The sequence below is a fragment of the Fringilla coelebs genome (genome assembly GCF_963513975.1).
Source record: "Fringilla coelebs genome assembly, chromosome: 15".
NCBI classification, from domain to species: Eukaryota; Metazoa; Chordata; class Aves; order Passeriformes; family Fringillidae; genus Fringilla; species Fringilla coelebs.
In genome coordinates, this window is record NC_140041.1 from 11,341,457 (window position 1) to 11,367,662 (window position 26,206).

At 42.5% G+C, this 26,206-nt stretch overlaps 2 protein-coding genes across 7 annotated transcripts; one reads left to right on the forward strand and one right to left on the reverse strand.

The window, feature by feature from the left end:
* HNRNPAB (heterogeneous nuclear ribonucleoprotein A/B) lies at positions 1–26,141 on the forward strand. 4 transcript variants are annotated; one of them, XM_084216040.1, is made up of 9 exons: positions 1–145; positions 262–543; positions 3,426–3,594; positions 3,679–3,837; positions 4,232–4,363; positions 6,019–6,127; positions 6,221–6,373; positions 6,452–6,536; positions 24,148–26,141. In XM_084216040.1, the coding sequence occupies exons 2-8, from the start codon at positions 299–301 to the stop codon at positions 6,520–6,522; spliced, it is 1,038 nt and encodes a 345-aa protein (XP_084072166.1). In that variant the 5' UTR covers positions 1–145; positions 262–298; the 3' UTR covers positions 6,523–6,536; positions 24,148–26,141. The 4 variants fall into 4 exon arrangements, with proteins under 4 accessions (XP_084072166.1, XP_084072167.1, XP_084072168.1 ...); XM_084216041.1 differs by lacking the exon at positions 24,148–26,141 and adding an exon at positions 6,793–9,026; XM_084216042.1 differs by lacking the exon at positions 6,221–6,373.
* On the reverse strand, positions 9,165–17,491 carry PHYKPL (5-phosphohydroxy-L-lysine phospho-lyase). 3 transcript variants are annotated; one of them, XM_084216039.1, is made up of 14 exons: positions 17,398–17,482; positions 16,180–16,287; positions 15,772–15,890; positions 14,870–15,029; positions 14,195–14,269; positions 13,281–13,368; positions 13,070–13,186; positions 12,785–12,867; positions 12,275–12,500; positions 11,854–12,008; positions 11,234–11,323; positions 10,952–11,082; positions 10,487–10,543; positions 9,165–9,345 (listed from the first exon to the last, which is right to left on the reverse strand). In XM_084216039.1, exons 3-13 carry the CDS (start codon positions 15,824–15,826, stop codon positions 10,515–10,517), a joined length of 1,209 nt encoding a protein of 402 aa, XP_084072165.1. In that variant the 5' UTR covers positions 15,827–15,890; positions 16,180–16,287; positions 17,398–17,482; the 3' UTR covers positions 9,165–9,345; positions 10,487–10,514. The 3 variants fall into 3 exon arrangements, 2 of the variants coding, with proteins under 2 accessions (XP_084072165.1, XP_084072164.1); XM_084216038.1 differs by lacking the exon at positions 16,180–16,287 and having other exon boundaries at positions 17,398–17,491; XR_014616529.1 differs by lacking the exons at positions 9,165–9,345; positions 16,180–16,287 and adding an exon at positions 11,431–11,507 and having other exon boundaries at positions 10,407–10,543; positions 17,398–17,491.
* Positions 26,142–26,206: the final 65 nt, after the last annotated feature.

Consider the following 26,206-nt stretch of genomic DNA (forward strand, 5'->3'; position numbering starts at 1 on the left):
AGTACGTGTCTGAGGGGGAGGCGGCGGTGGCGGTGGGGCTGGTGCGGAGCAGCCGCGGGGAGCGGGATCGGCTCCAGCACCAGTGCCTGGGCGGTTTTAATTAGACTTCGGTCAGCCCGGGTTTTATCGGGAGCGGATTTTAAAAGTGAGTACGAGCGGGATGGCGGCGGCGGCGGGAAGGGGGAGGGGTGTGAGCGGACCGGATCAGACCGGCCCGGCCGGGGAGGAGCCGCCGCGCTGACCCGCGCTCGTCTCTTGTAGGCGTCTCTCGTCCCTCTGCCTCTGCGGACGGGGCACCATGTCGGAAGCGGAGCAGCAGCTGGCGGCTGGCGCCACCCAGAACGGGCACGAAGCGGCCGAGAGCGCCGGGGAGCAGCAGGCCGAGACCGGCGGGGCCGCTGCGGCGGCGGGAGCGGCAGGAGCAGCGGGAGCGGCGGCGGCGGCGGGAGCCGGCCCAGCGGCGGGAACAGCGGGCACGGCCGCCAGTCAGAATGGGGCCGAGGGCGACCAGATCAACGCCAGCAAGAACGAGGAGGACGCGGGGTAAGCGCGGGCGCCATGTGCGGAGCGCCGGGCCCGGCGCGGCCCTGCGGCGGCAGCGCCCCCGGCCCCACTCGGGCCGGCGGGGAGGGCGGCGGGAGCGGCCCCGCCGAGCCGGGGCCCTGCAGCACCAGCGCTTCCTTTGTTCTGGCGCTGCCTTTTGTTGGCGCCATGTGGCGGCTGGGGGAGGGGCGCCGAGCGGGGCTGTTGCCGTCTCACGCTGTAAAATGGAAGGGGATTTACCTCTCCCGCGTTTTCTTCATCCTTTCCCTCTTTAGCGAAAGGGGCGGATGGAAGGAGTTGCTTTCGGTTGGGGGAGGGGGGGCTGGCTGAAACTTTGCGGGGATCGCGTGGCCCATCGCCGCTGGCGTCGATGTAAATATGAATGTTTTGTGTAAAGCACATAAAAAATAATCCTGGCCTTGGAAGGCAGCGTTGATAACCTAAGTATTTTTTAAGGGAAGTAAAAGGAAAATCAGCACGATTGAGATAATGCGCGGTGTGTTTAAATCGGTAAGAGCTATTTTGGTGTGCTACTTTGCAGCATTGTCAGAAAATGCCTTAAGTCTTGCGAGGGATTTTTGGAGGAGTCAGTGTAGTTTCGCTGTGCTTTGGTGGTGGAATCCTTGTGTATACAAGAGGAATTTCTTTCCTATCGTAGTTGGTCCGTTCGTAAACACACGTAATTGATACGAACATTACCTGGCTATTTCTCAGGCAGTTCTTTGTTATTCAGGCTACCCCATGTATTTAACTGGAACTCCCTTTGTTACCGCTGAGCTCTGAACCAGAGGGTCAGATCCCTTAGGTTAAGCACAGCGCTGAAGCCAGTGTGGTAGATTTTTGACTATAAAGGAACGAGTAACACTTGCACAAGCTTCCCACGAGCTGGGGCCGGATGTACTCTTTGCAGACACTAGAAGGATTGCGAACCAGGCCTTTTAGCTCAGTACGAATTTTTCTTTACTGTTGCTAGTATTTTGTGCTGAAAAAAGGGTGATGGTATTTTCCTTTCATGAACAGGAGGTGACAAGCTTCAGCCCCAAATCGGTATGAAATGAAACTTCTTAGAAAAGCACTTATTCAGAGGGATTGACGTACGTGAAAAATGTAGTGCTGTCCAACGCACTGATTTTACAATGTTTTGTTATGAGCTAAAATAAGCTTTAGTTTAGCTGCACAAATATATTCAAGAGGGAAAAATGCGTGTTAAGGGTGCAGTTTTCCAGTAGGCGCAGTACCTCTGAAGGAAAAGCCAAATACTGGGTTTTTTGTCTCAAAGGTTCAAAAGTTTTAAATATTTTGTTATTTAAATTAGGTATCAGTTTTTCCAGTTACAAAACAAAGCACTGAAAATTGCAAAGTGTAACTCATAGTGCTGTGGTGAGAGGTGAGTTTAGCACGTGGCAGTGCCATAAAGCAGCCAAAGCTGCCTCCAGACAAATTCCTGTCAAACCTCAATCTCTTGAGTGTTCTGTAAGTGTGGTCAGCGGTGACAGGGTGTGCTGTGGAAAGCCTGTCAGTCCGTATAGGTTAGAGCAGCCACAGTCAGCTGTTGGGATGGAAAGGAAACCCCAAGCCCCTTTCTTTGCCCTAGTGTTGAGAGGCTGAATAAAGTTCGCTAGGCCGTTCCTCCAAGGCTCTGCTGTAATGGCTGCAGGAAACACACGATGTATTTGGACCCGGTGCTTCCTGCTGCACTCATCAACAAGAGTGCACAGCTTGGTCTGCTGAAAAAAACTTGACTTCGGCAGATAAAAGGGTATGATTTCACCCAATTTAAGAAAAAGGGAAAACCCCCCATAAGGTGTGTGCTCGCTGCCCCCATGCCTCTTGTGCATAAACAGATGCCGATTATTGCAAAGTTACACATAAACACCAGAAGCCAATTTTATCTAAGCATAGTTTAATTTCTGAAGTGCTGCTACCTTCCAGTGTCAATCTAGGTTGCCTCCAAACAAGAGTAATGGCAACTTGAACTGCTTCAGTCTATAGTTAGATAAAAAGGCTCGAATGCTTTTAAAAGCTTAGTTTGTTACCTTGGAAACTACGAAAATAGAAAATGCAGCCATGTTATTAATGTTTTCATTTGAAGCGAAGCATTTGAAAAATGCCTTATTGCCTGCTATCACTGTTTGTTAGCTTCACTTCTGTATTGTGCCTTGAATTTAGTTCTTTGAGCTAGATATCCTCCTTCAGGAGGGTATTTTGTATGGGAAAGTGGGCAGGGAAGAACTGTATCCGCCTACTTGGAATTAAAGACTGAGGATGGAGAGACTCCTGTAGTACTGATGAAGACAGAGCTAGAGTCAGTAACTAAGCAGGAAGAAGTGCACAACACAGTAGTTAAGGCAGGTCCAAAGTCCCATCTGTTGTATGTGAGTGTTATTGGAGGTCACAGATACCTGGACTAAAATTTTTAGAGCTGTTTAATCAAAACCTAAGAGAGCTCAAATACTTTGCTTTTGATACCTTATTCCTTGCTGAATGTTTTCAGAGTAGCAGGAATGATCCTAAGTCCTTTGCAAAAACTGAGTTGGCAGTACTTGATAATCAATACTGCTTTCTTGCAAATTATACAATACTTTAGTTAAGAACATAAGTTACTGGCAAGGAATATTTCTGGCTGTTCTTCTTATTTTTTTGTATCTTCTAAACAATGGCAGGATGCATTGTGGCATTCCCTTAAAAAGAGGGGGGGAGAAGCCCACCCTTGTGCACTCTGTAACATCAGCAGCTTTTGACAAGATGCAGGTGTTGCACTTGGAACAGACAGTCCTGTTCTGACAATGCTGCTGAGGTGTGTACCACTGAGCATCTTACTGCATGGGCTTTTCTCTAGTGCTTCCTGAATCTGAATAGCTCTTCTCTCCTTGAAATTTCAGGAAGATGTTTGTTGGTGGCCTCAGTTGGGATACAAGCAAAAAAGACTTGAAAGATTACTTCACCAAATTTGGTGAGGTAACCGACTGTACGATAAAGATGGACCCTAACACGGGAAGATCCAGAGGCTTTGGATTTATTCTCTTCAAAGAACCTGGGAGTGTTGAAAAGGTGAATTTAACCTAAATATTTTAGGTCTTTAACTTCTAGGGGAAACTTTCCAGCTTGAGTTAATCATACCAAACTGTCTTTTAGGTTCTGGAACAGAAAGAACACAGACTAGATGGACGACTAATTGATCCCAAGAAGGCCATGGCAATGAAAAAGGATCCAGTGAAGAAAATATTTGTTGGTGGGCTAAATCCAGAAGCTACAGAAGAGAAAATCAGGGAATACTTTGGAGAGTTTGGAGAGGTGTGTAATGTTTCTTAGTAAACTCTCCAGTTGCTGTTTAGTTTATTAATAATTTGCAAGTTTCAAAGTAAGTTAACTTCAGATGTATCAAGCCTTCTGTAACATCTAGAAGTTTCCCAACTTGAGAGCAAAGGCGGCACTTACTGCACTAGGTGCTTCCATTGCTAGTTAGAGACCCTTGTCTTAAAGCATTTTAGCTGATGTTAACACCAGTTTGAAGAGTTGTAAAATGGAAATCTTGGATCTGAAAGGCACTGTTAGCATCGAAAGGCTTGCAATGTTGGTGTTGCATAATATGCATAAAGAGAAAATTTACAGTTTTGCTGTCCCAGTTTCTGTGCATTTAACTGTTCATCTAAAACATGAATCTGAAAATAGTATTTCACATCTTCAGATTGAAGCAATTGAACTGCCAATGGATCCAAAGACCAATAAAAGGAGGGGGTTTGTGTTCATCACTTTCAAGGAAGAGGATCCAGTGAAGAAGGTTCTGGAGAAGAAATTCCACAACGTCAGTGGAAGCAAGGTAGAAACTCTTGACTTGTAACTCTTTGCCCAAGGACTATACCTCTACATCTATAATCTGAAAAGGCTTTTGTAGATCTCTTGTGTCAGAGTACCAAATTTGCAATAAGGACCGCTTGAATTTTACCATAGCAGTGTTTTGCCCTAAGTTCTGTCACAGAGGCTGCCAAAGCTCTATGACCATACTTGTGATTTTTATTGCTGGATTTTAGGGCCTTTGGTGTATTAAGTATCTAACTGCATTCATTAAATATATGTGGGGAGGTTGGCTTGTGTAGCAGTGTAAGCCATTCCAGCAGGTAGATGCCTATTTTCAGCATAGAGCACTTGCATAAATAAAAGCCTTGCAGATGCCTAATTTTGCAAGCACCTGGCTGAAAGTGGCTCTCTCTGCTGGGGGACAGCTTCTGCTTTCTTCTCTCTGGAGCTCCTTTCTGCAGCCCCCTGCTACCAAAACCTTATCGTGTAAACCCACCACAAGGATCCAGGGAGTGAATGTACACTTAGGGAAGCTTATGCTGGGTCAGCTGGTTATGGGAGCTACTGTAAGGGTGGTGTGAGGTGCTCTGACCAGCTGACTGCTCATCTGAGGGAATAACTAATGGAGAGAGGCTTGTGGATCAACAAATGTAGAGGAACTGGAGGCAAATGATGTCTACTGGCTCAAGGTGTCTGTGTTCCCTTGCTCTGAGGCCTGTGCTGACCACATAACTTCAGAGCCTTATACACTGGGTCATACTGTCTGACACTGACTGGCATTGCATTTGGTTTAAGACTGGTCTTGACACAGAACAAATTTTGGCATACCTAACGCAGTGGGAAAGTCACTGGTTAGTAGTGAAGTTTCTTTTCAGGAGACATGAATGCCTAAATGCCAAGAGAGCTGAGAAATTTCTGTTTCATATCTATGATTTGTTTCTGTGTTATAGCCGTAGATAATAAAAAGCAGATTACTTAAAGGCCCTGTGGTAAAGAACTCCACGCCAGGCTTGCTCAGGTACTGTTCTTTTTCAGCACAGTAGCTTTAATCTTGGACTGCACAGATCCAGGAACCTGGTGATTGGCTCATAGCTTGAACTGTGGCCTAGGAGCCTGTCTTGGAATGTCAGTTCTGGGTGCTTTTACCTATTAGTATTTGATAAATGGTGATTTCAGGTGTTGGTAGGGGTGTGGTGCAGTCCATCCACATACACAGTGTGTAGGGTGTGCAATGGCTGCCAGGAAAACTTTTTTGTGCATTTCTCAGAATCCTGTTCGTTCAGTGCAAGTCAGGTGAAACAGTCTGATAGCAACAGCCTTGTCCTGGAACTTGTGCCAGGTGAGAGGGCAGCCTTGTGGCTCCTACAGGAGAGGTGGCCTCAGCACCTCTTCCATGGTGAAATTGGTGTACCAAATGCAATCCCAGTCAGTGTTAGGGAATAGGCAGGATAAAATGCCCTGAAAGCAGTGGCCTCTTGGAAAGGCTGACAGGGATTTACCTTTGCCCAGGTGGCACAATAAATCAGATGGATGTGCATTAGTGCTGCTCACCTGACCAGGAGCACAGCACGTACACCTCCTTTGCCTCCAGAGGAACCTCTGGCTTCTCCAGGTGCTCAGGTGGGGCAGTGCTGCTCTGAGACACTTCACAGACTTTTCCTTGTGTTTTATTTGCAGTGTGAGATTAAGGTAGCACAGCCAAAAGAAGTGTACCAGCAGCAACAGTTCAGTAGTGGTGGAGGAAGAGGTAGCTATGGAGGAAGAGGCAGAGGTGGAAGAGGCGGTGGTAAGTACCACACACACTACTTTAGTATGGACACATTCTAAATAAGTTGTGTGTACTAAAATGGGATTTTGTGGATGGTTTTCCCTTCTATAGCTCAAAGTCAAAATTGGAATCAAGGTTATGGCAATTACTGGAACCAGGGTTATGGGAATCAAGGATACGGCTATCAGCAAGGTTATGGTGGCTATGGAGGCTATGATTATTCAGGATATGGGTATTATGGATATGGACCAGGCTATGATTACAGTAAGTAAAGAGAACTGTATTGGGTATAAGCAAGCATAACTAATTAGCAGTTTAATGCATTTGTTCTCTTGTTCATAGGTCAAGGCAGTGCAAATTATGGGAAGACACCAAGACGTGGTGGTCATCAGAATAACTACAAGCCATATTGATCAAACTTATTCAGGTATGCAGTGGCATGGTCTCTTTTGGAAAATGACTGCATAGGTTTTTGTATACAATGCTGTAGATGGATACTTCAGTTCTGTACCAAATTTAACTTTACAATAAATTTCTATGGCCTGTTAAATGTGCATCTTACTTGGAAGAGCTCCCTGGAAATGTTTTACATGTTTAATACTTACCAATAACTAGTTGTCTAGACAGTGTGGTGTGTAATTTTCAGCATTGCTGAAGATATTAATTAATGATTTTATTAATAGGTTAAACTGAAACTGATTTTGAGGGTCTGCTTAAAGCTGCAGCTCTGCATCTAGGGACTGCCTCTTGGAGTTAACTATGGACTCTGCATTACTCCAGTTGTACAGAATGAGATGCATCTTAGGGAACCAGTGTCACTTTCCACCTTTTTATTTTGTATTGTTTTTGTGTCATACATTTCCTGTAATGGAAGTGTTAATTTTACTGTACTTTTTGGTACCTTTTTGGAATCTAATGTATTGTAAGGTATTTTACATGTGTTCTGATTCACCATGACATGGATATTGAAGCTATCCTAGCTTTTGAAATAAAAAAGGCGTAATCTAGTGTCTTGTGCCATTCTTCAGCTCATGTGTTAGTAAAACACCAGTATCCTGTTCCCAGAACTTAGTTCATGGCAGTACCTTGATAGATTGAGTTGTGCTTAAATATTTTTAATCTTAAAACTAGAAGGCTGTGTTGGTAGTTGTGCTCACTTGCAGCTTAAGTGGCAGCTAAAACTTGCTGGCACTTCTGCCTGGAGGTTGTGGAGGAGAGTTCAGGTGAGAAGCCCCAGCTGTGGTGGGGCTGTGCTGGTGATGTGGTGGCTGTGCTCTAGGCAAGCACAGAGGCTCAGAGTAACTGGAGTGGTGTGTGCTTTGGGCTCTGCTAGGAGGAGCCAGAGCTGTAGGTTTCAGGTAGGGCTTGGGAGTCTGGACAGCATTGCAGGAGGGAGCCAGGAGGTGTGCAAGAAGCTGGCTGCACTTCCTCCATATTTCACTGTCTTGAGTCTGAGACTGTTCTGCAAGTTGCTAATAGGCTGTATATACCTGCCTTAAAAGGCAGGTTGGACAGACATTCATTTACCAATGCAAAGGCGGAATTTTTGCAGCCTTTTTGTACAATAGAAAAGGCTAAAAGAACTTCCATTGCAGTTGTGGGTGGAAAAAACATCTCTTTCTCTAGAGATGAGTGACCTGCTAGAAATACTCTCTTTTTTTTGACTTTACTGTTAGTTTACTGCTATTTTAAGGCAATAACTGTCATGTGATTTGCCTGTCTTGTTGCAGAATAGAAGTAACAAGTTCTACTGCACAAAGTAAACTTCTAATCTTTGTTGCAGTGATCAATTTGATATTAATCCCATTTTAAAGCTTAAATCTGGCAATTTTTTTTTCTTGTAATAAATTCTCTTTGAAAAAGTAGCATCTGGAAGTGGAATCAAACCAAGTGTACGAGCAGTTTCTTGTCTTCTACTAAGACAAGAAACAAACACATGTAACTAATGACCTTTCCAGTTTTTTTTAACAAGGGGTGCAGCTATTTCTGCATGGACTATAATCTGCTGCTCCCTGCTGGTTGTCCTTGAAAAGAAAAGCTTGCTTGTAAGTTTAGAAGTCTGTAAGACTCTTCTGGTGTTAGGTGGAAATCTTTTGAGTATTGAAAAAAAAATCAGATTTTAAATCTTATAGTTGACAACTTTACAGCTGGACCATGTAACCTCCAGCCCAACTTACTTGCAAATAAAAAACCACTGAAACAAATGAGTACAGTACTTAGAAGTATTACTGTCTCAAGATTTAAAATTTAAATACTTTTTTAACATACTTTAAATATTTTTTCTGTGAAATAAGGGGTAGCAGAATATTTTTCTAGCAAGCACTTGGCCCTCCAGTGGGAAAACTGCATGGTACCAGGACCATTGTGCTGCAGTCCTTCTGGCTAGTAGTGTCCTAGCAAGAGTTTGTCAGCTGGTGTTTTTGTGGTGGTTTTTGTAAGTAGGTGCTCAGGTAATGCTTCCTTAACAGGTGATGTGGCCTTAGGCAGGAACTGAGGATACTGGTACTTAAATGCAGAGCTGGCTTTTCCCTTTCTTCTTTGCATGAAAAGTTTGTGATACAAAGAACTGCCTGGTGAAAGTAAAGGCTTGTACACAAGGTTGTTGCTTATGGCTGTAAACTACTCTTAATTTACTAATCCTACTTGGATATTTCTCAAGGACAGACTGTGTTTGTAAGAAGTGGTTTGGGAGCCATAGCCCTCAGCTGTTTGTTCCTCATGTGTTTGATGTCAGGAATTTGGAACTGAAGTTTTTGACTTAACCTGGTGGCTTGAGAGTGTTTGTTGAATATAGTGCTACTTAGGGACTTTGTTCTGACACTGGCTGCTGAAGCTCATCAGAGTCCTGGGAAGGACTGGGTGTATTGGCACCTGGAATGGTGTTTGCATAGGTAGCTGAAGACTTGAAAATATCAGAACATCCATTGGCTCATACCAATTTGAAAAGGTCATAACCTGAAAGTACATAAATTTAGGAAATGTATCTTGTAGTGGCCATTAGAAAAATCCTCCTTTATAATCAGTTTTAAATAAAAGCTAATTCCACACTGCCAGAGTTGAGACAAGCTCTTATAAAATTTATTTCTCCTAGAGCTTTTACGAAAAACAAGATAAATGAAAACAGAAAAATCAAAGGTGACTTATCTGGTCTAAGACATGCTAGGATGAAGATTAAATGTGCATTATTATAGTAGAATAATGTTTCTTAGTAGTAGATCTTGAACATTGTTTGAAACCTATGGAAAGAAAATAATGTTATGGGTTTTTTTGTAAAAGTATCATTAAAAGAAATTACTTCATTGCCTCATTTTCGCTTACATTATATGTAAGTGTCTTACTAGTACTGTACTTAGTAAGAGGCTTTTTGCATTCTTGGTTTCCTGTAGAAAATAAAGGCATTTTTCTTGCTTAGTTTAGATCACAGATAAGTACATTAAGTCATTAGGCCTCTAATTTGCACTGGCACTGTTCAGTAATCTTTCTGTTCCTAAGAATAAGTAGTATAAACAGCTGTATGTCTTTCCATTAACTTGCTAAATAAAATATTAACACATTCTCTTGTGCCTGCTATACTAATATACACTGAACGAAAAACAAACTTCTCCTTAGCTCAGGGCCATAGCTGTGAATCTCATGGTGGTTGAGGCCACTAATGATTACACTGCTCACAATGACCACATTAGGTGCATTCCCACCCAGCTATCCAGAGTTCTGCTAAACATGTGGGTGTCTTTTAGTTAGACTAGTTTGAAGAAGTACTAAGTGTACAAAGGGTGTTGCTACCAAGGTGTTAACTGCAAGTGTACACTGTGCTCATGGGTGTGCAGCAAACTGAGTTGCAGCTAGATGTTCTCTTGGCAACCTACTGAGGGACCTCAACAGATGAAGACATAACAAGGCTTTGAAGACTTAATCAAGACCCATCTTACTCTGATACCCACAAACTTTTGAGTCTAGGGGTAAATGAATCCTGAAGGATGAGATGCCAGCTGTGAACCTGAAATGACACTTGAGGGAATCTGCTGAGAAGTGGTTATGCAGCTTCTGGTTGGAGCCTGAAGGCACTGAGCAGCAAGCAGAAAAGCTCTGTTTGTGTGGATGTGCAGTCATTTGCATGCTCTACAGACAGTCATGTCTGGGACATGTTGGCCCTTGCTTACAACAAGTGATGCACACAGTGTTGCTGGGAGTGTCAGAGTGATGGAGGGCAGTTGTGAATGCTGGATGTACACAAGTCGTCCATGCCTGGAGATTCCCAGAAATTCCTGCAAACTTTGAGTAAAAGCATCTTGGAGGAAGCTTTATTCTCACAGTGCTTGTGAAATTATGTCTAGGAAGTTGGCCTTTAAATAGTACTGAGTGGCTATAGGTAAATACCTGCTCAGGTGGAACAATTAGGTGTTTTCTATTGGTTCAGACATTCTTTTTCCATATCTGGAGAGAGAAAAAGCAACAACTTAGAAAAGCCATGACATTTTTTACACTTAACTTTCCTAATGCCAAGTGTGTAGAAGTTGTATAAAAAACTAATTGGGAAAAACACATAGATTACAACTTTCAGGAACATGGGGACAATCTTTTACAAACTGTGCTTGTTTGGATAAGTTAAACACTTAAACCTCAGCCAGAGCAAAGCTATTTTAAAAGGCACATGCATCTATAGAGGAAGTAGTTTTGTTGGAGAACTTCACAGAATAACTGAGAAGGGAAGGCTATGTGCTCAGCAATTACCATCTCAGCTCTATTTTAGCACTTCTGAAAATCAGGCTCGATAGCTCAGCATTGTCTTCAAGGAAGTTCAGAAACCACCCGCTATTTTTGAGGGTTTTTATCATTTTTTACCTGTTAGTATTTTGTCAATTGTCTCCACAACAAATCTTGCATCCTCCATATTAAAACACATTGGGGGCTTGAATTTCAGTACATTTCTTCCTGGCCCATCTGTACTGAGTAGAATACATTTTTCCTTAAGTCTGGAAGGAGCAATAAATAAGAATTACACTTACCTCTGCATGTAGCTCAGAAAAACTTTTCAACACCAGCCTGCAGGATGTCACACAGTGCCTTTCTACACTGACTCGCTACAGTTTTGGCCAGTTGGTTGTGTTTTAGCAACGCCTGTACCTTGTTATGAGATCCTCTGCTTCTGCTGTGGCTGGAGTCCTTTTTGCTTGGTCCTTGACTAAGTCCACTCCAATGAATAAGCCACAACCTCTGTAAAAGAAATAAAACCACTCAGTCTGTCAGTGTCAGAGGAAGGAACTACAAGTGAACTAAAAAAAATGAGGTTTAACACCAGACCTTTACTGCATGAGAATTACCTGATGTTTGGCTACTGTTAGGAAAAGGTTTTGCTGTTCTGAAGAGATGTGGTAATACAGACTTCTGTCTCCTCACACTGGCAGAGCAGAACAGGATGTTAAGTATGTTTTCCATCTAGCTCATCACTTCTGTACCCTGTGCACTTGAACTTTGAGTTCAAACAGCAGTTTGAACAGTAGCAGTTGGAGCAGTTAAACAGTTTTAGCAGCTAATAAAAAGATAAAACAGTAGTGGCCTAGAGTGGCAAAGTATATGAGACTTCTGAGAAGCTCAAGTTTGTTTTATTTAATTGTACAGGAGGCTTTACTTTTGCTGAAAACACAAAATTTTATTAATTTCTCAAAACAGCATCTGTTGGATTGAGTTACTGGACTGACTGAACCAGACAAAAGCAGCTAAAAATATAAATAAGGCACTGATACCTGACATCGCCAATGATGGGATGCTTGAGTTGCTGCTCCTTGAGTGTCTTCATCAAGAAGTTGCCTACCTCTGTGGCATGAGCCTGAAGGTGTTCCTTCTCAATTACATCTAAGACAGCTAATCCAATGGCACATGAAACAGGGTTCCCACCAAACTGAGCCCAGGGAAGAAACACACAGAGCCATGGAAAGGGAAGAAAGATTAAATCATGTCACTAAAGTGAGCCTCAGTGATACCTTGCATATTATTATTTTTATCAGATGGAGCCAATACATAGAGTCACAGACTAGAAACATAGAAATAGTACAGTCACACAGTTCCTCCTTAGTTACTGTGTGGTAAATACTAATAAAAACACAGCATGAGTATCTGATTTTAATCCTTGGGCTCCTTTACAGAAGTGGGCAGCTGTTTACTTACTGTATTAAAATACTCCACTCCTGTGGCCGCAAATGCTTCAGCAATTTCTTTTGTTGTTGCTACACAAGCAAGTGGGTGCCCATTTCCTATTGGCTTCCCCATAGTGACTATATCAGGTATAAAATCTTCTCCCTGAAGCTGGAATGCCCAGAAGTGCTTGCCAACCCTGCCAAAGCCAACTTGAATTTCATCAGCAATAAATACACCTCCTGCCTTGTGCACATGCCTGTAACATAACAGATTTGATTGTCTCTTAAAAGGAAAGAGAACACAGCATTTACTGTTTAGGAGCATGCAGAAAGTGTTACTTTGCAAACTTTAAGGAAACAAACATATACAAGCCTGTATTGCATACTGTGTGTTTATAAGCAGATCTTTGCCATATACAAAGCTGACATTCTTGGGTCATTTCCTTGGGTAATTTCCTACCTATCAAGCTCTACGCTACAGCAGGCAGAGAATTCTCTACCAAATATGTTAAGTTAAAAAAGATAAAGAATGACCACTTACTCTGCAACCTTCTGAAAATATCCTGCTGGGGGAATGATTTGACCACCAACACTTGGTAGAGATTCAGCAAAAAATGCAGCAATCTAAAACACAGCATATAATGTTTGAACACATTGCAGAAAGTTGTGGAGCAAGCTCTTTGTCCTTAGATGCTTTTTGATTATTAATGTGATTTTTACTTTTTCACAAGTCCATACCACTTAGTTTAGTAACTCTGAATTGTACTTAATGTCAGGCACATTCATTTCTAAGACAAGACAAACAGTTAAGGAAATGATGTCTTACCTTTCTGCTTCTCTTATGTGCATGCTCAATAATATTTTTTACTTCATCAGCATAGGCTGTTACTGGATCTAAGTGATCTTCTCTATAAAGTCCTCTGTATGTGTCTGGAACAGGAGCCTATGCAAATGAATAATATCCTACATTCAATATATCATAAAAACAACTTCACTCAATTTACAAGTAATTGATAGGTATAGGCTGAAGTACATACCACATGGACCCATTCCTTTTGTCCTTCTAGATTTCTGAATTTATATGGGCTTATGTCAATCAAAGATGTCAGATGTCCATGGTAAGCACTTAAAAAACAATTGGCAGAACTAAACAGTAATTGCCTCAGTATCAAGAGTTCTTTAATATTAGCATTCCAAATAGTAAAAAGTAGCCAGCTGCTATCACCTGGTAGGAAATTCAGTAACTTAGCTGAGAACAGCTCTGCAATTTCTTTTCCATCAATAAGCTCAGTACTGCTTGGATTTTTTTTCTTTTTTCCCATCTAAAGGATGCAGAGGGACAGGACTTACCACTGGTTTGCCTGCACCAGTGACTGCAATCACAGCAGGGAACACCTGAGCAGTATCACACAAGACTGCAGAATGGGAAGGGCCTATTTCTGAATATCCTCCAACAATGGAGTTTTCAGTGACTGTAGGCATCCTGTTCTAACATCTGACCAACCCCCCTTCATGGCAAAAGACTTTTTTTCCCCTATGTCTCATCAAAATTCCTCAGGTTTGAACTTAACATCTGAGGTATTTTTTCCTGTCACCATACATCTTCACGCCTGGCTCCCGTTTTTTTTGCTCCTTCCCATGAGACAGTTGTAGCTGCAGTGAGATCTATCTGGCTGTCCCTTGCAGCTGAACAAACCCAGCCCGTCTCACTGCTGTGGCTCCTTTTCCGTTGTGGCAGGCCACTGATGGCCTCCTTCCAGTGTGTCAACAGCTGTCAAGTACTGGAGAGCCAACCACAGCTCTCAGGGCTGGGCTGGCAAATACTCAACAGAGGGAAAAATTAACTCAGCTTTCTGGTTACAGTCTTTCTACTACAGGAGGATTTCAGAAATGCTCTGACCATGGGCCAGAACCCATGAGCCTTGTACCCCCAAATTGCTGATGTACTCACTGGTCTAAAACGATCACATCCTCGTGTTTTGTGTACTGCCGTGCCAATCGCAGGGCAAGGTCGTTGGCTTCAGACCTACAACAGAAAAGTTCAGTAATTGTTTCATTGTGGGTATCTTGAGTTTTGAAATCTAACCTCCCTTGCACTGCTCTTTGTGTCTGCAGAGAACAGACGGAACTTGATGCATGTTATGCACAAATTCCTTAGTAATTAGCACTCACCAGGTAGGACTGTTCACCAGAATCCAACTTAAAAAGCCAGAGTACAGGAACTACGGAGTACAGAACTACTTTCTGAGAAACAATTTGGCTTTTTTTTTTTCTTCCAAATGAAGTTTGCTTAAGAATATGTATACCCCCCCTTGTCCCCCCCAGAAGCAATGCATTGGTACATTTAATTTTGAGAATAGCTGTCAAGTCAGAAGACAAATCAGACAAGAAACGAATACAGCAAATAATTACATTACTGTTTTGAGGTCCAAGGTCTTACAAATAGAATAAAACCCTTCTTAAATAAAGCACAAGTTTCGTTCCCAGGTCAAGAGCTTGCAGAACCAGACCCATGTTTTTGTCAGTATCTAGTCATCCCCACCAGAAACTGGTTGTTGATAAAGTTTGTGCTTGTCTGTATATACCTAGTAAAGCCCCTGTATCAATTCTAATGTACCCAACTCACCCAGAATTCAAAAAATAGAAGATGCATAATTTCTCAGGTAGTGTTTTTGAAAGTCTCTCTGCATAATCAACCAAGTTGTCATGAAGGTAACGAGAATTTGTATTTAACAATTGATTCTGTTCATGGGCTGCCTTTACTATATCAGGGTGACAGTGTCCAACTGCAAGAGAATGTGGAGAGTGGCTTGAGAGTTCTTCATATTACCCATGATGTTTATTCACATGCCAGCTTAACACTTACATTTCTCTAATAGTACAGAGATATTATCAGTAGGGCTTGTAAAAACATTTTTGTGCTCCTCAGAAGGTTTGAAGTTGCATCCCACTGTATTTAAGGTTTGTATTTAGTATTGGAAATTGATATGCTAAAACAAATAGTGTCTGATTTGATGCCTGGATTTAGGCATTGACACAGGTCAGGAGTTTGGGAGGAAGCAGGTAAGCTTTACTATCAAAGAATTACTAGCCCTGGTAGGGGTTAGATTAGAGAGATTTCAAATCCTGTAAGAAAGCAGCAGTCACTTAAATATACACAATTAAGGCACCACACTGAGCAGTGGTTCTGTGACTGTACACTTAACAGTAACTTTTACAAAACCCACAAAATGTCACTTGTTCATTTTACAGTGAAGTGCTTTACTTGAGTTTCCATGGAAAAAAATTTGTATGTTTTAGACACATTTCTAGGAAGACAGGACAGGAAGGAAGTCTGGAAAGCACATTCACACACTCAAATTCAAGAACACTGTAATTCCCCAAACTACACGCTCAAGAAAGTTTCCTTCCACTTTTCCAATTAAACACCCCCTCCCCCAGCACAGTGCAACTGCAGTAAAAGTACTGATTGTTCTACTTAAAAAAACACAGCTTCAAATAACATCCAGTGCCATGACTTTAGCTTACCATGAGCCACATTGTTTATGCAATCAAGGTACTGTCTCCCATTCTCATCATACATATACTGGCCTTTTGCCTTCGTGATCTTCACTGGATCATTAGGAAAAAACAGCTTGCAAGAAGAGCTATGACAAGCATCAGAAAGCAAAATACCTTAGTGAGTTTAGTTTATCCTACTGGTAAAAGACATTTCTCCTGTTTGCTGGCACAGTCATCCTGCTTTTGGCCCCTAAACCAAAGCCTTGTACTCAAATTTTCTTAGATTAACAGGAAAAAAGCCCACTCCAAACCTGAAAATCCTACTCTAGGGTCTAGGCAAAGCAGGAGGACACACCTCTATAGCTTCATCCTGTCTTAACAGCAATTCCTTACTGTCTGTGCTGTCTGCCCTTTTTCTTCTTTTGTGTCTCTTACCTTGTGCTATGTTCTTCTTATTCTCATTATGTTCTTGCTACTCCTGCCAAGGTCCTGATTTTCCAGATAGTTTGCTGTCGGTGATTGTTACAGCTTCACTAACCATAGCTAGAACAGCGAGTGATTTTATAAGGCTGGGCTTACTTAAGTGCATTTGTTTCACTTTTTATAATTAATTGCCAAACAAGTAAAATGGAAACACATTTGCCTAAGTAGGAATTACAGAGATTTGAGACTAAAGGGCAATGCCGAACTAACATACTTCACAGTAAAAGATGGCTTATACAGAAATAATTTGACAATAAATACAAAGCCATTGTCAAATGGATGAGAGAGGACAGTAGTGAAGAAAGTGCTTCATTATCCCTCCCAGCAGGTATCTCGATACTTTCTCTGTGAGCTGACGAAACAGTTGGGAGTTTTTGTAAGTGTCTCCTAACTGTTCAAAAGATGCTAAGAAAGTGCTTGCAGAGGCTGGGTCCCTGTTGCCAGTGGCAGGGCGAATCAGTTAGAAAAAGATTTGATACCCAGTGTAATATTTTTCAGGTGCATAATTCTAGTTTCAGCATTTACTTTTCATCCCAACTGTTTTATTTATACAGCACACAAAAGTAGCCTCAGATCTGAATATATATGATACGAAAGTATTCCCTCAGTTAAATAAAAGAGTTCTGTTGCCATACTTGGTGATGGTCTATAGAGTTAAGACTGTTTAGGCTGGTTGAAACACCACCGGTAATGGGAAGTTTAGAACTGAGTCTTGTCTCTCATTCTGTCAAAGAGAGCAGACGTTTGTTGTTAATTCCATCACGGTTTTGGTATAATTAGTTTCCTGAAAGACAGGCTATAATAGTGGCTGAGCCTGAACCTCGCCTGGCCCTGCACGGCCTCAGCTCCAGCCGTGCCTTCCGCCGGGCTCGCAGAAAACGCTTTCTAAGCACTTTAGACTCTAAACAGGCGCTCTCGGTATCATACGGGTTTTACAGTGCAGTTTCGTAATCCCCTTCCTTAAGAAAGGCTAATTCCTGTTAATTACAGCAGCGCACCGGGCTCTGCGGGCGCGGCGCTCCGGCGCTGCCGCTGCTTCCAGCCCGGGCGCGATGGCGCTGCCGCCGGGCGGGGCCCGCGCCTCGGCCCCGCTCCCGGCCACGTCCGGCGGCAGCGCCCGCCCGGCCCCGGCCCCGGCCCCCGTCCCGGCCCCGCGCCCGCAGCACTCACCCGACGAGCTGCCGCCGCAGGGCCAGGGTCTGCTGCCGGGAGCGCGGCTGTGCCGCCCGCATGGCCGCCGAGCCGCCCGCGGGCCGGCAGCGGAGCGAGGGGGAAGGGAGGGAGGGAGGGAGGGAGCGGCCGCCTCCCGCGGGGCCGGGCCGGAGGGGAGGGGAAGGGCGGCAGCGGCGCAGGGACTCGGGCACCGCCCGGCCGGAGCGCCCAGCGCGGCCCCGGGGGGACTCGGGCACCGCCCGGCCGGAGCGCCCAGCGCGGCCCCGGGGGGACTCGGGCACCGCCCGGCCGGAGCGCCCAGCGCGGCTCCCGGAGCACGGAGCGGGTCCGGCGTGCGCCGGCAGCGGGGCAGGAGCTCACCCAGGGACCCGGCGGGGGGGGGGGCAGCGCTTCCTTCGCAGGCAGGAGTGGGACAGATGGGGACAGGCTGATCCTTAAACAGCACACCCCCGGGCTTTACGCTGCTCGGGTACATCCAGCCCCGCACCCCACCCACCTCGGAGGGAGGAAGGGGCTCTCCAGGATCATTAGTACGGCTATAGCACTCTTTGTTTGAAATACACATTGAGGAAGTTTCTTTATAGTTGAAAATTTTTAAGCAGGTAGCCAAGGTGGTAGAACTGAAAAAATTGTTCCACCTCGGTGTTAAAGCAGAAGTAAACCCAGCCTTTTACATGTTGTAGCCCTGTGTTTGGTTGGTGGCAGATAGGTAGACACCTGACTGACTCCTTCAGAGCCAATCCTCAACAAAGCAGGTAATAGTTAGGATTAAAAGAGGAAATGCTGTCAATCAGATTAGAATGATCTTTCTTCCATTCCTCTTTGACTGGAATTACCTAAAGAAAAATAGGACAAAGAACCAGAAAGGAGGTTCTGTGATGGATTGAGTTCTGCTACTGCTGGTGTATCCCATAACCAAGTTCATCAACTTTTCCAGCTTGATTCTAGAAGATGACACATTTTTTTTCCTTCCAAATACATGTTCATATTCTTTTGGTTTAAACTGACAAGTAGCTTTTAAAAACTCTAGAAAAACAGAACTGGTAATTTTAAAAATACACTTGACAGACTTTGCTCACTAGATACAGCCACCAATAATTATATCTAGCTGCAATTACTTGATGAACACAGGAGCAGTTGAAATTTTGTGCAATATGGAGAATGCAAAACCAAGTTGCTATGTACTTAAAGTTAGAATGAACTTAGTCTAACTCCTTTGTTTCATAAGGGTCAGGTTTTAAGTAATGAAAGACAGTGGAGAAAAAGTTAATAATGGCTGTTAATCTTTATTTGAACTCTTGTCTGGTTAAGATATTTACTAGCTATTTATAATAACAACCTGAACATTTACAATTTGGAAAGTTTACTCTTGGTTACAAATGCAGAGTTCATTATACATATTCACACAATTGTAAAAGTAATCTGTACAGAGAGACCATTTTTTAAAATCTAGTCTTTGCTTTTATTAAAAAAAGCACAAGAAAAAAAGTTTTTTTAGGTCTCAAGGTAATGTATTGTCCATTACAGCTTTAAACTAGAAATACATGATGCAGTACTAATTAATACCATTTTAACATGTTAAAACAATGGATAAGAAATACTGTTATTAATGCCTTCATTTTTAAAGTAGTTGTTCCCCAAAGAAGAGTAAATAGAAATCTTTTCGTGGCACATACATGATCAAAAGTCACAAGAAGTTTGCAAATGGAGATGTTAAGTACATTTTCTGTAATTTTAATATATATATATTTCTTTTCAAATGTCATATACAGAGATTTAGTCAGTTTTGTATAAAATACCGTGTAAATACATTCAAAACTCATTTTTGGCAAGCTGCAAACATACAAACAGCCCTTTCTCCTCTAAACAGCCTCCCTGGAGTGATGCAACCACTCATGTAAATAAGGGACACTTGCATAACGTGGTAGAGGATTAAGCTCTATTGACATAATTTGAAAACAAATATGGACAGATAAGGCACATGTTGGATTATTTTTCTAAACTGTATACAGATTTGAGATACCAGCAGGTACAGTTTCTCAAATGCTCCTGTACACACCAGTTTTGTATCATTTCTATGTCCAAAAGTCATGTAACGCAGCAAAGCAGGGAACTTTCAGTTTTGACTGTGGTATTCGTGCAGAACATTCTTCATATTCAGTATTTTTGATTGTTTTTAAAACAGAAAAAGAAACCCAAGCTGAAACTCAAAAAACTGTTATGAAATTGTTTATAAAACTACTGTCTATGAAACAAACCAGCAAACACAACAGGCTCCAGCTCTCATTTGCGCTGATGTCAGCTTAGGACCTTTCCTGCTAAATTTACAAGTTCAGTGGATATCATGGGTGCTTTTGCTATGCAAAACCAGACTTTAATTTTTTCCTGTAATTTTCAAGAAATACAAGTTTGATAAGCACTCACCTATATTTAATAAATTCCTGTAAAATGAAATTTTTAAATACAGTGTTTAATATTATAATAAAAAGCAGTAGATGAGATCAGTGTCATTTACAGATACTTGGGTCACCTCCTTTTAAAGTTTTTGTCCCCTAATATCTAAGTTATGTAAGAAACCACACAAGTGAGCTGACACAGAAGTGAAGTAAGTGTTCCATCAAAACCACACTTGAAGGCAACTTCTAGCAGAACTTAACAAAGCAGGAATTGATTGTTTGTCCTAAGTAATAGGAAAACCACAAATGTTACTAATGCATTTCTTACTTCATTCTCTTGTCAATAATTCAACTTCTTATGCATGGAAAACTCATGTTTCCCAGCCTTCCTGTGGTTTCCCCCAGGCTCTCTACAGTAGTATACAATAATATCATCTATTAAGTCCTTCCTCCATTCATATCTAAGGGACAGATTTTCAGCACTGACTTTAGCTGCAGGTTACACAACAGTGACAAATCCCTTGTGTTGTGCCATCTAATGGGACACCAGCACATGGCAAATTTGCAGTAGTTCACCTGAGGATGTGAAAGTACTAAAAGCAATTTTTAGCTTACAAATATAAATTATCACAAGGGAAAATAAAGTTTAGGAAATGGCTTTTTCACTCATTGGTTTGCTTCAGTCTGTAATAGATTCCCCCAAGTGGAGCCCTGGAGTATTTCAAACTGAGCTAATTATGGTCAGGTCCAGTGCAGTGCCAGGGACATGGTTAAAAGGCAGGTGACTGCAGTTAGTGACACTGAGACTGGACTAACTAGAGTGACCAGTTTCTCTCTGTCCCTTCCTTTTCTTAAAAAAAACCAAAACACCCCACTATTGCAAAGGCTCAGGAAATGTGCTTAAATAAATGCTGCCTTGTAAAGTTGCCAGGTTCAGTGTGTGCCACAGAGATTGCCTTGGCAAATTAGAGTGCCACAGGCCTTTTGAAATTATCCATATGTGTAACTTCTCACTTGAAAATCTCATGGTTAAACCTCTGCATGGCTGGCTGTGCTGCTCAGCATGTCAGCCTGTCCTGAACAGGTAAAAAGCAGGAATTTCAAATTAAACAAAGCAATACTGAGGTTCTTTCCACCTCTGGACACTCCTTCCTCTGCTAGAGCACATTGGAACCAAGCTCACTGACCTGAATTCAGCCATATACCTGCACTATTTGTCCAGGATGAGTGGTTTGGGGACATTTAAATTTTCATATCTTAATCATTTGTAGTTATTCACATTTTGCATATCTTAGAGAGAAATCTGTGGCCTACAAAGATAATAATTCAGAGCTTCCATTCTCAAAATTTTAAAAATAGAAATGTGTCAGGAAACCTATAACAGATAGATGATATGTGCATAATGCTGTAAATTATCCGGGCAACAGATCATTTACAGATATGTGTCCCAACAGATAGCTGGGACTGAAAAAACGTGAGAATACAGTTGTATTTCCCAAGAAAGAAGTACTAGATTTGGAAAAAAAAATTTCTATCCATGCACTCCTGGTTTTACAAGTATCTATTCAAACTGAAGAGTTACACAAAAGTCAGATGTGCTGTAAATTAAGAGACACTGTCACAGCACAAAATTTGCATAAAATTTGCTTCTATTTTAAAAAGTCTCCTCTAGAGGGCAGCATTGAACCAGCATTCACCTTTATAAAGCACATTTTACATTGAAGGCCAGGGGAGTTATTTACCATTATGAGAAAGCTGGAAACTTTATGGCATTTAATAGTTTAATTATAATTTTTATTACTTATTTTAATCAGTTGTACATTGCAATGTGTGAGTTCTTACATTCTTGCCCAAGACTTGCTATATTTGGCTGAGTGCAAAACCAAAACTTTTCCCAGAGTAGTGGTTACTATAACAATTCTAAAACCACAGGTATCATTTCCATGGATTACTTTGCATCATTGCATGGGATATCTTAAACTGCTGAAACCTCCCACATGTTTTGCTGGTTTGCTTAAGGATTTCAAATGCTGAATTTATGAAATTACAGAAGACAAAAGCTCATCTAAATATTTTATATATTGGTTTCCTAAAAAGAAAACACATCAAAAAGTCACTTACCATTAAAGGAAACATTCTTATTTTTAAATACACAGGAGAAAAATCCATACAGAAATAAATTCATCACCATTATATATACAGGAAATGTCAGGAGCAGTGCATACAGGAGAAGTGACTCCCCATGGGAATAAAACAAAGCATGTGGCAGTGTCTTGATTATGATGTTATAAAGTAAAATATTGATGAATTGACACTTGGGAACAGTTCCAGTTTGGGGTCAGATGAGGATTTCTCTGCCACCTGTTTTGCAATCCAAAAAAAATTCCTGAATTCACTGGCCAAGCCGTGACTGATCTGCAAAACTCTTAATTAATCACATTTGTCCCCATGAGAACAGGGCAAATTACTGGGTTCATGCTCTGGCAAGGTTCCTCTCAAGCTGTCAAGCTGTGCAGTTACACACATGGGGGTTTTTTGCCTTGTTCCCTTCTTCCCCAAATCCATCCTCCCCAGAGGCTTTAGGGAGTGCTCCCATACTCAGCTGGGTGCAGCATCAGCACTCCTGGAGCCCCAGCACTGACACAGCCACAGCCAGCAGCAGCTCCAGCCTCAGTCATGGAATGCACTTGCTTTGTGACACAGCAAGGCAGCCCTGCCTGCAGAGCTTTGGGGCTGGAAAACCTTTTAGGGGTCTCAAGAGAATTCTTGTGCCCTTATGGTTCAGTTTGGGAACTTTGCTTCCAAAACCCATTGGGCTACAGTCAGGAAAGATGGTCACTAGCTACAGTTTGAAATGGAAGAAGCCTTACAGAAAACTGTGTGTCCTCTGCTCCTGGGCAGCAGCAGACATGGTTGCCCTAACCTCATGGAAAGCACCATGTAGTTAAATTAGAGGCAGGAATTTTGTTTTGTCAACTAAAAAACAAAAATATATCTGTCTGAGTTTCAGGCTCCCCCAATATATAAATAACTTCAGTGTTACCCAGAATGTCTATTGATGAATCTATGAAGTTACACCAAATATTTTAGTGATCAACAAAAATCAGTGGCTCAGTCTCAGCCTGACCCACATTTCATAAGCATTAGCAGCTTCTCTGTCAATCATATTCATTGCTGCTGACATATAGTGGTAACATTCAGCTGCTTTTTGGAATTGCTGTAAAGCAGCCTCACATTCTTTCAAACCAGAGGGGAAAACAAAAGAAGAGAGATTTCCTGGGGGAAGAACTCCCTAAGCTTTGTGAAAGGCTGAGATCATGACTGAGTTTTGAGCAAGGCTGCCAGTACTATCTAGAAGTAAAATTTGTCTTTGTGAGCTATTCACAAAGTATTCAGAAAGACCCACATAAACATTTTCATATGGAAGGAGAAAATAATCAACTGATCTGGCATGAATTTGCAGAGCAAAGCACATCTTTTCAACTCACTGCAGTCAGATCATGACTGCTCTGTATTTAACAACTGCTCTTCTAAATATGTTTGTGTGTAAGGCACATGGGAGTCTAAACAGATTTCCTCTTAGACTGTGTAATCAGTACAAAACCCAACAGTTTCTCTAGTAAAGTCTGTTGATCTGAATGGTATGATTGATAATCACAGAATGGCTGGGCTTGGAACAGTCTTTAAAGGTGATTGAGGTCCAGCTCTGTGCTGTGGGCAGGGAACCAGGGACACTGTTCAGAATCTAAAGGCCAAATGCACCAATCTCAGCTGAGGACCAGGCAGGATTCAGCTGCCAGTGGGAGCCCTGCTGGGGGATCCACTCCCTCCTCTCCATGAGGCTCTGCTCCTTTGGTGGTGAGGGGTTGGTAGAGTGGATGTACCACCCCCAAGGAGTGGGGACAGATCCAGGAGACCCACTGGTTCCTCAGATGAGTTCCTCATAGCCAAAGTGGCAGCCATGTGCAGCAGGATCCCTGCCTGCCAGCATTCCTGATGGGAGTGGCAGCAGCAGGAGTCCAGAGGAGCCACTGCACCTGAGCAGTGAGTCCCATGTCCTGAACATTCCTGAGTGGCTGCACGTGCAGAGATGATCTTTGTACGTGCAGAACCAAGGGCCTTTGCCTGGGAACTTCCAAAGAGGATCACAAAAAGGTTTGGTAGCTGAGCTGCAGCACTGGTGGGGGTGGGTACAGCTGTGCTAGAGTGGTAATTCCAGCCTTCCTCCACTACAGACGAATGGCTTGGGTGCTGTGGCAGCAGAGGCTCTGTGCTGGGAGGGGGATGGTGGCCTTGCAGAGTGGTGAGAGGGTAAAGCACTATTCTGGTATTCTGTATCAATGTTTTGCAGGCCTGGCAGTGGTCACAGTTGATGCCTACAAGCACTGGATATTCCACAAGTTGAAGACGGAATACTGACTTGTTTACCTGAAGATAATAGGACTTCGGGGTATTTCCTCAGAGAAAATATAAATTTTAATATAATTTCATAAGCTTTGGAGGTTAGCTTGTCTTGTAGCTTCAGTGATATCAAACTTCTTCAAGTAGGAGCTAGATAGAAAGCTGTTTAGTTTTTGCCAGCGTATGTAAAACAAGACTTTTCTATCTGCATTGTAGATTGTTTGTGGACACTTCCAGATTCTTGTGCTTTCTGCAGTCATTCTGGGGACTGAACTCTCATTGATATTGAAAGAAGTTCCATGAACACGACATGTGCAGGAATTTGAGTGTAGAAGCCCACAGTGTGGTTTGGAATAGTGAACTGCTTTTAGTTTGGAGATGACTGGGGGAGATGGGAAGAGCAACTGTACATTAAGGGAACAATTACAGATCTTCCTGGTGACATCAATGAGAGATTTGCCTTCAACCTTTCACAGAAAATTTTTTAGCTTTAATTTGGGATATTAAAGGGGTTTTTCAAAAGCACTAAAGGCCAGTGGAAGCTTGTTAGCTGCTCCTTATGCCTTTAAAAACCCCTACACCAAAAGTGATAGCCGAGAACATGAAATGGAAGTAAAATAAAATGCATTTTCATTGCTGTTTTGAGTTACATAATTGTTGTTTCTTGATTTGTTAGTTGGTCTGAATTTAACATGGATTTAATCTGTATGGTGACCAAGGAAACGGTGAGTAACTGCTAGAGATGCCAAGTACAGCCACAGAGCCAGTGGTGTGTAGGTGTAGCCCCTGAGCAGCCAACCAGGTACAGATGCACTGCCCACAGCCCTGAGGCTGTGTCACCTCTCCTGAGCTTGGTGGCCATTCCAGCATTGACCAGCACCGAGCACAGGCTCACCCTGACTCCTGGGATAAACTCCAGGACACCCAGAGCCAGCTGAGAATGTCACCAGGCATCACCCTACCAGTGTGGAGCACAAAGCACATTCCCATGTTGTTCACAATATTGGAGCAGGACCTCCAGCACCAGGTCAGCTTGGACAGGGCAGGGTGCACCTGGACCATCCCTCTTTCAAGCCCTCTTTGGCAGTAGCTGCAGTGAGAGTGGCAATGAAGCAAGAATCTTAACAGAGGTTTTGAGTCTACTCAGTGCACCAAAACTGCCTCCCTTCTGAATTCTCTAAGATCAAGGCCACAAAGAGCCATAAAACCGTGTTTGATATTACAGTCAGCTCCCAATTTCACCTAAAACTCCTGCTCAGAGCCCAGCAACTTGTATTGAGCAAAGTATTCCCTCCAGCCATGATGTGTTAAATGAAAAGGGCATAAGGGTCATAGCAATTGTATCACTGATCTGGTTAGGATTAACCAGTTTTACCAATAAAAATCCACAGTTTATTGTTTTCAGTTTGTGTGGCTTCAACTTCTACCCATTGGATGAGTATTTGTGTATCTTTCTCTGTGCAGTTTAAAAACTTGTTAATACAAAGTATCTCCTCCCTGTAAAGGAATCTGGTTGCTTCTTGATCTTCATTGTAAGCTGAACAGGCTATAAGCCATCTTCTTCCTCTTTGAAATATTTTTTTTATGGCTCTCTGCTGCACAATTGCTGTTTTTTCAACATCCTAAAAATGTTGAGCTGAGGAATAGTTTGCAATTTTAATTGATCCCACAGTGACATATGCAGATATCAATAATGATTTTTATCCACTACCCTGCTCTGCATAGGATGTGCCTGAGAAGAGATAATTTAACAAAAGAGACTGAAAAGTTGAAGAAAAATAAGACAACAAGAGGAGAGTGCAGAGTTAGTTTACAGTTAAAACCATGTAAACCAAGAAGAAATAAAAAGCAAATGAACCCCACAAACCAAGTCAATTAAATACTCCAAACTCCCAATTTTTGGGAACCCCAAGAGCAACATTATGTGCTCTGTTGTTTAAGAAGGGACTTGAGCAGAGCCTTCCCTGTCCTGCAGCTCCCTGCACTGAAATTATTGCCAGGTTTTTCTG

What these genes read in the sequence shown, in the direction of transcription:
- HNRNPAB (XM_084216040.1), top strand. Translation starts at nt 299, where the DNA reads ATGTCGGAAGCGGAGCAGCAGCTGGCGGCTGGCGCCACCCAGAACGGG. An exon ending in ACTTTGGAGAGTTTGGAGAG is followed by an intron (nt 3,838 to 4,231) that starts GTGTGTAATGTT and finishes TCACATCTTCAG; the next exon opens with ATTGAAGCAATTGAACTGCC. An exon ending in CAGAGGTGGAAGAGGCGGTG is followed by an intron (nt 6,128 to 6,220) that starts GTAAGTACCACA and finishes TCCCTTCTATAG; the next exon opens with CTCAAAGTCAAAATTGGAAT.
- PHYKPL (XM_084216038.1), bottom strand. Translation starts at nt 17,459, where the DNA reads ATGCGGGCGGCACAGCCGCGCTCCCGGCAGCAGACCCTGGCCCTGCGG. An exon ending in GAGTGGAGTATTTTAATACA is followed by an intron (nt 12,009 to 12,274) that starts GTAAGTAAACAG and finishes CCCTGGGCTCAG; the next exon opens with TTTGGTGGGAACCCTGTTTC. An exon ending in GCAGAGGATCTCATAACAAG is followed by an intron (nt 11,083 to 11,233) that starts GTACAGGCGTTG and finishes TGCTCCTTCCAG; the next exon opens with ACTTAAGGAAAAATGTATTC.